Consider the following 12,813-nt stretch of genomic DNA (forward strand, 5'->3'; position numbering starts at 1 on the left):
ATGTAACTATTTGAAAATGATGGGCTTCTAGGATTCTTATGGGAAAGTAGGATATAAAAGGGTAAGAGAGAAACCACCTCAAACCACAATTTCAGGTTACAGAAGGCTCTTTGCCAGACCCTCTGATTTAAGGGCTGCTTACTTTCTTGGTCTATATTAACTTTTACACAGATACTCTCCCTGCCTTCTTTACCTGACTTCTTGGGATCAGAGAAATGAGCAGCAGAGTACTTTTGGGGCAGTGACTGCCGACTAACCCCTCTGAAGGCAAGGAGACAGCCCTAGAGACTTCTGCCTTACTTACCTTACTAATAAAAGCTCTCAGGGAGGCAAACACATGCTTAAGGGATGCTTCTGACTGTCCATTTTTCAGAAAGGCAAGATGAATATCAAAAACCTTTTTCATTAATGGGTTATGGCCATCATTATTTAAGAGTTGATTCTATAAGAAAAAGAAAACAATTGTATTTTTGCAACAATATACAGCTTCCTTTTGCTCTTTTGATAGGAAGGCTATGGAGAAGTGACTTCACTAATATATCTACTTATCACACTACTACTTTACAGAACATTAGAAAGCACCAAGGCATAATTAAACAAGGTTTGGGTGAGATCCTTCTTGGGCCTCTCAAAATATTCCATAGGCATTACCTGGAAGGTTTCCTTACTAACCCTTTTTATAATTCAAAAGGAAAAACCTGAGAATCGGAATTCTTTATCTAGTGCCAGAAAGCAAACAAGGCATGAAGATGAGAAAGAACCATTACTAATTTCTGTTTACTTAACCATATAATTAGTAGCTTCAACAATGGTACATGCCAGCCAGCCAGCCTGCAGAGATAAACTTTGGATTTCTCTGTGGGAAAATGAACAAGTGGGAGTCACAGAATAAATGCAAATTTGATGTCAAAAGTCTACCTGAGCATGTGCTTCTACTTTCAAATAGGGATGGCAATAGGCAGTCTACCTACTAGTAACATTCAATATTTGTGAGATTACTAATCTGGCAGGCAGAGATTGCTCAGTTGCTTAAATGATATCTGCAACAAGAATAGGGAAGAAGCTGGAGGGGGAGAAGGGGAGTGGACGTTAGAATTCCAAGGTGCTTTGTAGGTTATAGTATCCTAACAAGAAACACTAGAAATCATTACGGTCAGGCTCCACCCTGAGCTCACTCCACAGAGTGATAAGGCTTGAAACGAGCCAAGAAGCCAACAGCACTCCAATGGCCTCCAGAGCCAATTTCAAGGATGGGCTGGGACACAACCAAGCCACAGCAGCAAACATCAAATGAAGCCCACAAGGCCAAGTGCCTTTCTCAAGCCTCTGCACAGTGTCTTTTACTGGGAGCTGAACAGATTTCATGTTTCAAGAGTGGGACTGTAGCCTGGCATTCTTTCTTCCTTTAGTGTACTTGAAATTTGCCCACCAAATTTGCATGGCCAAAGTGAAGGATTTTACCTAGATTACTCAGGCAAAGGCAAAATCCTTTCCATTTCTATCCTCTGCAGGTTGCAGAGAGCTGTACTCAAGAGTTGGGAAGAGCCAAGTTCAAATCCCATCTCTGTCAGTGAGTGGCTGTGAGATCCAGGCAAGTCACTTAACATTGCAGTGTCCCCAAGCAACTTTCTAGAACTCCATGTTATACAAGAATTGAGGATCTGCATTTGTAGAGGGAGTTTCTACACTGGGAATTCCCCATGCTGATGAAATCAGAAATCCCAAAAAGCCCAAAGCAACAATCCAATGAGATCATTGTTTCAGTGCTCAATTGAATTCTGGCAGCAAGGACTAAGAGACAAACATCTCAAAAACAACTAGGGCTCCAAGAAAGAAGCTGCCTGGCATAACTCCACATTTCCTTGGTGTTGCCTGTAGAAAACTGTGCTTAGGCAAAATGACCAAGGAATAAATTCTCTTTTAAAAGCCTTCTGTTTTGATTTTACTTATCCTTTTAAGAAAAAGTACACAATCTATTTTAAAGATGGTGTTTTAAAACACTAGAATAAACTTCTAACTCCCAGAATGCTCAAGCTGGAAGGGATCATTGAGATCATTTGGTCTAGCCCTCTCTGTGGAAAGTGATTCCCAAAAAGGGAAAAGGACTTGGCCAAGCACACACGGCTAATTGGTAGCAGATTTCCTGTCTCCCCGTTCAATGGACCTTCTTCTTTACTATGCTGCCTCTGAAGAGTTCAGAGGGAATTAATTATGACTTTGCCAGCACCCCCTCGGTTGCCCTCAGTTTTGACCTGTGCAAAATGTCGAGACTGAGACCAAAGTTTCTCTAAATAGCCCCTTGAGAGTTTCCATTTTATGAATCTAGTTTTCTTACTTCTCTCCTTTTTCATCTGCAATGAGCACTAGCATTCTTAAGTCCAAGATCTTACCTTGAAGCATTGTGTAAAGAAGGAGATAGTATCTAGCACTGTGAGGGAAACCTCAGTGGCAGTGTTGCCTTCAAGGAGGGCCTGGTGAAAAATGTCTGCTTCAGATGTCCCAGAACCTACAATCCAGAAAGAAATCAAAGCTCTAACACACAAATTCATGTGATAATTTGGAATGAACTTTCCTATAAAACTATACACATATCAGCACACACAGGGACAAGAACCCAAGATAATCTTAATCCTTGCTATCTAAAGGAGCTCCTTATAATTCAAAGACTAAGTCTAGGCTGCCTTTGAGGCTACATGGCACTGGAGATAGGATGTTGGCCTCTGATACCTACTTATTACATGCATGACCATGTTACAAGTCATTTAACTATTTCTGAGACTGTTTGGGGATGATCTTCTTGAGTGAACTTTTGTACCTCTTTTCCCATTTGGCCGATTTTGCTTTTTAAGAAGTTCTCTTCAGTGGATTGTTGTTTATCTCTTTGCCAGTTGGCCTATTCTGTTTTTTAAGATATTAATTTCTTTAGGAATTTTTTGTGCTTCCTTTACCAAGCTGTTGACTCTTTTTTCATGATTTTCCTGTATTACTCTCATTTCTTTTCCTAATTTTTCTTCTACTTCTCTTATATGATTTTAAAAATCCTTTTTGAGCTCTTCCATTAATTCTTTTTGTGCATGAGAACAATTCCTATTTTTCTTGGAGGCCGTGGATGCAGCAGTATTGATTTTGTTGTCTTCTTCTGAATTTGTGTTTTGGTCTTCCCTGTCACCAAAATAACTTTCTATGGGTTTTTTGGTTGTTGTTTGCTCATTTTCCAATCTTTTTCTTTTATCTTAATTTAAAAAACTAATAAAGTTGGGCTTTGTAACTGAGCTGAAGGGAGCACTGTTCCAAGTTTTAGGTTCTTTGTGCAGTTGCCTTCAGTGCTGGCTCTAGGGATCAATCTGCTTTTGGTTCTTCCAAGGTGGTATGATATAAAGAGAAGCGTATTTAATATTCCTTGGGCCTGTGCTCTGGTTTGGTGGTAACAACAAGCACTCTTTCCCACCTTGGAAATGTGGGTGGGGTCCTCTGTTCTCCTGTGGCCAAGAGAGCTGGTGCTCCTTCTCTATCTCAGAGCTAGCCCCAGGACTGCTTCCTGGAACTGTGTATGGTGCAACATATGTCTTGCACCCAGAACCAGCAAATAGACCTCTGTAGTATCTTTTTGAGCAGTTGTAGACTCCCCCATTTATTATCTATGACTGTAGAGTTCTAGAAGCCTTTGCTGCTGCTTCAGTTATACCCTTGTCCCATTGCTTGTTGCAGTGGTGGGGCTTGCCCTGGCATGCTGCATTCCATCTCCACCCTTTTGAACTAGATCCCTCATGCTGTCCTCCTAAGTTGTTTGGGGCTGAAAAATTACTTCACTTTGTCTTTTTGTGGGTTATACTGCTCTAGAATTCATTCTGAAGTGTTAGCTTTTTCTGGGAGGAATTTGGTAAAGCTCATATGGGTCCCTGTACTTTCTATGCCATCTTGGCTCCACCACATACTGATAATTTCTCAAAGTGATATTTGTAAAGAACAGATCCGAACATGTCATCCTTGCTCCCATTCAATAAACTCCAGTGGCTCCCTGTGTCCTCCAGGATCAAATACAAAACTATCTGCTTGGCATTCAAAGCCTTTCATAAACTGGCTCTACCTCCTTCCTGTCCAGTTTTGTTATACCTTACATTCCCCCTCCCACTGCCACTTTCTCTGTCTCTCTCTCTCTGTGATCCATTAAGGCTGACCTCTTTACTATTCCTCAAATAAGGCACTCCATCTCCCAACTCAGGGCATTTTTATTAACTCTTCCTAACACCTGGAATACTCTTCCTCCTCATCTCAAATTCGTGGCTTCCTTCAAGTCCTGGCTAAAACTCCATCTCCTATGGGAAGCCTTTTCCTTTTCCCCTTTATCTCTGTTGATTACCTCCAATTTATCCTTTTACATAGTTCTAATGAGATAGCATCTATAAAGCACAAAATAAATGTCTTCTGACCTTTCTTGTTACTAAATTTTGTTAAATTAATTAACTTATTTATTTTAAAATATTTTTCCGTGGTTATATGATTCATGTTCTTTCCCCCCCCACTTCCTGGAGCCTGTGGGAACAGCATAAGAAGATTAGGGGCTTCCATTCCAGCAAGGCTGTGGAATGTCCAATGCACCCCAGTTTGCCAGGTATCTGGGAAACCATAGCTTAGAAATTGCCAGACATGTAGTCTATTCCCTAGCATGAAAAAAACAAATATTGTTATGTCCTGCCAAGAAAATTACTGATACAGGAGTTCTGTGAGAAGAACATACAGTGTTTATACAAAACTGGGTCATATGTTGACATGCTGAATAGACATGTTACCTGTGATTTATTATTCTATAGAAAACTCTGTTCAGAACCACCGAGATAATCTAAATCCATTGTTTCCATCTTGTATATCATTACTAATCACTGTCCCTGCAAAAGGCTAACCTAATCCCTTAGCCTACATCATTTTCCTTATAAAGTATGTACCTCAACTCATTAAACTTTGTCACTGCCCAGCAAGAGGATGTCTGTGTGTCTGATTTGGCAGTCTGGCGGTTCAACCCTCATTACCCCAGAATCATTTTTCTCATCCCAGTTCATGAACCCACAAGTAATTTTTCAAGCAAAGACTTGACAGGATCCAACAAGCAATTCCACTGGGTTATACATGGATTATCACTCAATACTTGTTTCCATATTATTCATTTTTTGTAATAGAGTGATCTTTTAAAAACCAAAACCCCAATCCTATACCCATACACTACATTTTTAAAATGATACTCTTTACATTCTTTTTCATGTCATGGCTTCACTGGAATATGGTACAACTTACTCACTCTCAACATGTATGCCTCTCCATTACCTTCTGGGTGACTTACAACTTGAATTCTTTGATGACTGTGATATTCCATATTTTATAGCCATATTCTATATAGCCATATAAGCTAGCCACATAATCAAGAAAACCATTCTATTACATGGATAGAACCCTGTTTCAGGGATCAGGTTGGAGTCACAATCCCAGATATATACCACGCTGCTCTCCTTTTCTTAATCAATTCTGCACTTAGGACCTCATGCACCTTTCCATCTGATGGGTGGTCTAGTTTTATGTGTCATACTGCCTTTACTATTGGGCTTTTCCCTGCATGGATTTCACTTAGAGATGTTGCAGTGTTCTAGGCCAGCAGATGAAAGCATCTAGAGGTTCTATCTTGTGGCTTCCCTAAAGTCTCTGTCAAAATCATAGTCTTCTCCCTTAATGCAAGTTTCTTTCCTCTGTGGAGTATCTCCAATTTATCCTATGTGTAGCACACAATTACGTGCATGTTGTCTTTTCCATTAGATTGATTTTTTGCCTTTTTTCCATCCTCAGCAATCAGCTCCATGTCCTGGCATATAATAGGTATTTAACTAAAGAATCTCTATGACTTAATTTTTTTTAATACTGTGTATTGGCTCCAAGGCAGAAGAGTGGTAAGGGCTAGGCAATGGGGGTCAAGTGACCTGCCCAGGGTCACACAGCTGGAAAGTGTCTGAGGCTAGATTTGAACCTAGGACCTCCCGTCTCTAGGCCTGGCTCTCCTGTATGACTTTAAAAAGTCATCAAGTCAGATTCTTCTCATTTCCTTTTTGGACAGGATCTAGACCAGAAAATCAAGGAAATAAAAAGGATAATAGTGGGCATATATGAAAAGCTTTAAGGTATACAAAGTGTTCTACATACATCAGCTGAATTAGTTCTCATTACAACCCTGGGAGGAAGGTGCTATTATGATCTCTATTTTACTCATGAAGAAAATGAGGTCAAGTGACTTCTTGAGTATCTTGAAGCTCTAAGTGCCTGGGCGGGGCTGGATTTGAATTCAGATCAACCTGACTCCAAGATTAGGACTTACCCTGCTGTGCTATAGAATGAATTTATCTAGATTTTAGCTAAGAACTCAACATCTCTCATGTTATTCTTGTGAACGAGGTAGATGGTCAGACAATAATGTAGTTAGCAGGATTTAAATGTGGTTGAATGCCCAGGCCCAAAGAAGGGTTCTGTGTCAATCGGGAAAGATGTCACTGGTGGAACAGCCCAAACATCTGTGTTTTTCTCTGTGCTAATTAAATAGCTTTATCAGTGATATGAATAAAGGCACTAATGGCATGCTTATCAAATCTGCAGGTGACACAGAATTGGCCTACAAGTTAACCTGTATATAGCATGTTTGTGCCTAGTTTACACTATCGATGCATTCATATACATTAATCATATTATGTATGTATATACAGTGTATTGTTTGTGTTAGATTGGCAGCTCTCTGAGAGCACGGCCTGATTTTGCCTTTCTTTGTACCCCTGGTGCTTACTGACTTGGCAGAGATCACTAATCAGCTGGATAAATGAATAAGTGTGTAAGAAGGTCTTAACAAGCTAGAACATTGGCTAATGTAAAAATTGGTAAAATTTAATAGAGATGAATGTACATGGATTCCAAACATCAGTTTCACAATTACTAAAGATTTTAGTGGACTGTAGGCTCAGCACGAATTAATAATATGGAAGAGTAGCCAAAAGGCAATTCGGTCTTAGACTGCATTAAGAGAAGCCCAGAGAGAGGTGCTCTGCCTTGGTTAGGCCACATCCCCAAAAGAGGATCCAATTCTGGGTCTTGCCTTTCAGAAATAGTTGCTAAAATGGAGAATATTCAGAAAGGAACTAGATGGCGAAGGGCTTTGACATCAATGCCATAGAAGGCCTGGCTGAGGAAACTGAGGCAGTTTAGTCTGGAAAGAAGTGGGAGGGAGATCCAATATTCATCTTCAAGCATTTGAACAGACTATACTACTGCCTGGCACAATTAGGGACATTGAGGAGAAGTTGCAAACAAGGCAAATCTGGGCTTAAAGTAAGGAAACACCCTTTAATAATTAGAGCTATCCTCAAGGTGAAAGAGTCGCCTCAGAAAGGAATGGGCTCTCTGGCACTGGAGATCTTCAAGGGGAGGCCCTTTGAATCACCAGAGTGGGGGTTCTTGTGTAGGTCTAGGAGGTTGGACTTTCTGAGCTCCCTTCCCACTCTGGGTGCTGTCATTTAGTCCTGTATTTTATCATAATGTTATGTAGATTTGATGTTAATAGTTGGAATGAGATCTGGGCAATGAAAAATTAACCATGTCACAAAATTCATCAAGAGGAAAAGGCAAAAAAAGAACCTAATTCATTAATATTTAAGTAAGAAAGATGCAGAGGCTCACAATTATTACATGAAAAAAAGATGCATGTGGGTTTATATATTCACTTATGAAAGTAAGCACCCAGTATTGACCAGAGAGTCTTGGAGTCAGGAAGATCTGAGTTCAAGATCCATTTCTGATGTATACTAGCTAAATGGCCCTGGGGGTAAGTCACCTGACTATTCAGTGCCTCGAGCAGCCTTTGAGAATGTGCACGGGTAGAGAATGTTTCCTCACCAGATGAAATCACTGATCTAGTTCGAAAACACCAAAATGAGGAGCACCGACAGGTGGGGGTATGGAGCTAATCATTCACTGTATTTCTTCTTGACCATTAAAAAAGAAAGAGTACTTTAAATGAGATACGATTCTAATAGTATTCCATATACTTCTACACTTACTGTGATTAAGTGTGAATGAGCTTTCCAAGCTACTGAGATGCTGAAGCCGGGCCTGCATCACCCCTGCTCGGCTTCGAAGGGCTGGCATTGTCTGAGACTTTCTGTCTATTCCAAAGTGTTTGGACAACCAGGCATCATGTACCCTGAAATGCAGATAAGACATAAGGAGTGAAATGAGCTAACAGTACTCTACCAATATTAAATGAATCATTTACGGTACATCCTCAACCAAAACCAGGCAAAGATCAATTTCTATGTCCTATGGGAAAGTGGCAATGACGGGGCCCAGGGAGATCTGGGGAAGTTGGAGGGCCCAAGAAAATGAAGTCGCTTCTGACCCAAGCAATTTATTAATGACAGGATGTCGGAAAACTACAGACACAAACACCACTTAAACCAACCCCATCCCCCTTAGTCCCTGGCAGTCCTTAATAATTTGTTGTGCTTTTTTAAAAAGGTTTTTGCTCAATAACAACAAGTAATACCCAGACAAATTCTTATGGGGTGGGTGGTAGGTCCATCTTTTATCACATCAGTATATTCATTCTCCAGACAAAAACTAATAACTAGATAGCCATTAATTCTTCAAACAAAACAGAAAAAATGATAAATATGTTAAACTTTTCATCTGATTACTACAATCACCATTTGAAGAATTTTAAATCGACACAAAACAATTCTACCTTTAACATATCTTGCTGAAACAAATAGATCATTCCTTCAAACTTTACAGAAAAGCTCTCTAGGTCACTGGGGTTTTGGTTGCAAAAAAAGAAAAGCTAAGGTACCAGATCACCCACGTCTTCCTTCTATGTGGACAGAAGTACCACCCTTCCTCTTATCATCTTAGTCATTTCTGCTGTCTCCCTTCATCTGACCCTCTTCACTTGTCTACTAGAGCACATCTAGTAGCAGCGCATCTGGCAGAAGTGAGATCACACTGGCTCTGGTAATCTCAGACTGCCCTTTGGAAAAAAAGATGAATATTCGCTCTACTGACTATTAATGCTGGATTCTGACAACCTGGACCCACTGGGTATCTTGGTTTACAGAATGAGTTAATGATTTGACTTTTTTAAGGCAAAAATTTCAAATAAAGACTGCCCTCTACTGGCAGGCATGAAATAAATCTAGGAAAAGGATGAAAAACATGGCAGGGGAATTTTTATAATAGAAGAGACTCTACCTTGCTATGTTTCTTTTCCCTGTATATCTGAAGTGAAACAAGCACACTCTAGAAAGAAAAAAAACAATTGCATATTAGTAGCATGCAAGAAAATGCTGTACAATCTCTGCAATTTAGTAAGTCATTTAAAAAAACCACACTGACTGTGTGAGCAAATGCATGTAAAAACCACATCTAAATCCCATCACCCTGGACATATGTACAACCCCTTTTGGCTAATATGCTTGTGGCATGTAGGCTTACTAGGCTTCATCTGCCTACAATGACTCAGTAGAACTAAAAGTCACATAAGCAAAAAACAGAGACCTTCTGCACTGCTCCAATGCTAGCCACAGTAGCAGCTATCTCACCAAACATTTTCCTACTAATTGTTCTCTGGGCTCTCTTGCCATCGTTGTTAATATTGGAAAAATACTGTTGAATCCTCAAAGTTTGCCTTATACAGTGGTTTGTAAACCACCTTGCTAACTACTCCACTGTGTCGGTGTTTTCTAAATCTTTTCTGATGATCTTTAATCAAAGGAGTATAGGGCAGGAATCCTCTCTCTTTCGGGAAATACTCAGCAACCGAAACTATATATGTATAATCCATGAAACCAACTCCTTCGGTGACACAGTAAAGCTATTTGCTTTCAAAATTGACACAAATTATAGCAACTAAGTTGCTCAGTGGTTAGAACACCAGGCCAAGAGTTGGGAGGACCTGGGTCTAAATCTGGCCGCAGATACTTCCTAGCTGTGTGATCTTGGGCAAATTACTTAATCCCACTGGCCTAGTCTTTGCCCTTCCATCTTAGACTTGTTACTAGGACAGAAAGTAAGGGGTTTTTTTAAACCCTTACCTAAACCTTGGAGTCAATACCGTCTTGGAGTATTAGCTCCAAGGCAGAAGAGTGGTAAGGGTAGGCAATGGGGGTCAAGTGACTTGCCCAGGGTCACACAGTTGGGAAGTGTCTGAGGCCGGATTTGAACCCAGGACCTCCCGTCTCTAGGCCTGGCTCTCAATCCAATGAGCTACCCAGCTGCCCTGGAGAAAGTAAGGGTTTTAAAAAAACCTGATGCAAACTTAGCATAGCACCCAGTATAAGACAACCTTCTCCAAAATGCCTGGAGCACGTACTCCCAAGTGAGCTTCTGAACTCTGTAGAATTACCAAGATCTCGGGTAATAGCAGAGATAGTAGACTCCAATAACGAGCTGCTCCAAACTAATGAGTGACTTCAAGTCACTCCAACCTTTCTTACTAAATGACGCAGAACTCCAGTTGGATTGTAAAGATAGAATGTTATTGTTGGAGTATTGTGCAATAAGCCAGTTGTTTCATTTCACCATTTGTCATATTTCTACATGTAAAAAACACCCAACATTTTAAATCATGGCTTCCAACATAGGAAGCAGCAGGAAAAAATTGTGAGTTCAGAAGTAGCATAGACAGAATTTCACATATATATAAAATGACTACTTACTCTAGAAGTACTAGAATATTTATGAGCTCCTGAGGAGACACTTTGTTCCAATAAGTTAGGAGAGTATCTAGGAATAAATAAACAAAAATGTCACACCTTGAACCTCAACTAGGTCTTATTTTTCTATTTATTAATGAATTATTCCTTCATATCTTCTTATTCCCCTCTCCTCAACCCTTACTTGGATAACTGGTAGAAAAAAAAAGTTGTTGTATTTTCACTTCAAAGGAAGAAAATAAGAATTTGTCTTGTTTTTCCCTCAGTTTCAGGGATAATATCCAAGAAGATAGAACCACATCATGTTCCATCCTTGAGCCCAGAACAAAGCTATACAAATCCTTAAAGAATACTGATTGGTGATATTGATGGAGATAAGTTCCAGACTGCTGCCAACTGGAGTCTCTGGATTCCCCCCCCCCCCCCGCCACTCCGGTCACACCATTTGTTATTGGCCACAATGTGCAAGGCATCATACTAGATACCGGACCTTTAAAGACAAAAGCAAAGCATTCCTTGCGTTCTAGAGCTTTACATTTTACTGGGTGAGAAACAATACATAAGGAGTAACAGAACAAAGTGCTCTGGGAAAATGTGAAGGAGAGAAAGCCACCAAGAGGAGATGACACCTGAGCTGAGCTTTGAAGAAGAATAAGTAATCTGCAAAGTGAAGATAAAGAAATAGTACATTTTGGGCATGAAAATTCAGGGACTAGCCCCATGGAGACCAGTTAATGCAAATCTTGCAGATCTCACTTGTTGGGGAGAGCCTGTGTTTTCAAGGCATGCTCTGGAAGGGCATACCAGTTTGAAAAGACCTCCAAGAACAGATCCAAAAACACCTTCTGAAGAACAGGCATTGGCAGCAAAGCATTAGCTATAACTCTTCTTGCTCACAACAACCTCTAAAAAGTGATCTATGTAGGTGGAAGGAATCCCATCACGGAAAAAAACCATAAATCGTTAAAAGGACTGAAGTCATCTTTTAGTGAGGCCTGTTTTAGAACTTTTTAAAAGTATCTACAAGGATACCTTATATATCTTCATTACCTTTATGTTTTCTTACTTATAGTTTCTAAATTGAGGAAATTGGCAACTGTTTCTAGGGAGTCATAGGATTTTCAAGCTAGAAGGGACTGCAGAGATCATCTAGCACAGTGATGGGCAAACTTTTTAAAGAGGGGCCAAAGGAAAGGAAATGCTCATGTGTCAGTCTGTTTCTAAGGCAACTCTTTCCAAGTTTCATTGCATTGTATCCTACTCCTTGTATTTGTCAGGTTAGGAACAATGTGCAGTGGGATAGAACATTTCAGAGGGCCACATCTGGCTCTCAGGCCGTAGTTTGCCCATCACTGATTTCCATCAATCGATTTCCAATCTCTGGGTGGTGGGCCATTGGATATTTACAAAATCACTGTAGAGGGTGAATGAATCCTTAAATAAGCAGCTGTATCTTCTGTGGAACTGAATAAAGAATATGTCACACACACACACACGCATGACCTTTTCAGTATGCATAGATGCTGTTGAGGTTACTAAAATACAAAGTCATGCAAAAGCATTACTGATTCACAGTAGTTTTTGCCATGTGTTTTCTCAATCAGTGGCTACTAATAGTACATCTATTATCATATGGAATTTCCTGAAATTTGTGGTAAAAGAGGGTCTTTATATTTGAAAAGTTTGGGATTCACTGATATAATCTAACCCCCTCATTTTACAGACAGGGAAACTGAGAACTAGAGAAATTAAATGACTTGTCCAAGACACAATGTGATCAGAGGCAGAGAACAGATTCAAACCCAAGTCCTCTGACAAAGTACCTAATAAAAAATGTCATGGCAGAAAACAGAGTCAAATAAGCAAAGGTATAAGGAAGGACCTTGTACATGGTGGGCTCTCAACAAATATCACTTAAATGGAACTGAACTGCAAAACCATTAGCTATGGGCTAGACTATGACATGCATATAGGGAAATTTTTCAAGTTGTGATACCAACTAGTGAAAGTGTGTGTCTCTGCCTCAAGTGTGTTACACGCTAAGTACAGATAATAGCTTTCTCATTTTGCACTGACTTCATTC

At 40.0% G+C, this 12,813-nt stretch overlaps 1 protein-coding gene across 1 annotated transcript in view; it reads right to left on the reverse strand.

Annotated features, from left to right (window-relative positions):
• Positions 1–12,813, reverse strand: part of DOCK11 (dedicator of cytokinesis 11) — a 180,273-nt gene that overhangs the window by 55,163 nt on the left and 112,297 nt on the right. The window contains exons 37-41 of the mRNA XM_044682838.1: positions 10,734–10,800; positions 9,268–9,315; positions 8,082–8,224; positions 2,391–2,506; positions 305–442 (exon numbers count right to left, since the gene is read on the reverse strand). Coding sequence (XP_044538773.1) covers positions 305–442; positions 2,391–2,506; positions 8,082–8,224; positions 9,268–9,315; positions 10,734–10,800 — 512 coding nt within the window. The remainder of the gene's footprint in view (positions 1–304; positions 443–2,390; positions 2,507–8,081; positions 8,225–9,267; positions 9,316–10,733; positions 10,801–12,813) is intronic.

The sequence above is a fragment of the Gracilinanus agilis genome, chromosome X (assembly GCF_016433145.1).
Source record: "Gracilinanus agilis isolate LMUSP501 chromosome X, AgileGrace, whole genome shotgun sequence".
NCBI classification, from domain to species: Eukaryota; Metazoa; Chordata; class Mammalia; order Didelphimorphia; family Didelphidae; genus Gracilinanus; species Gracilinanus agilis.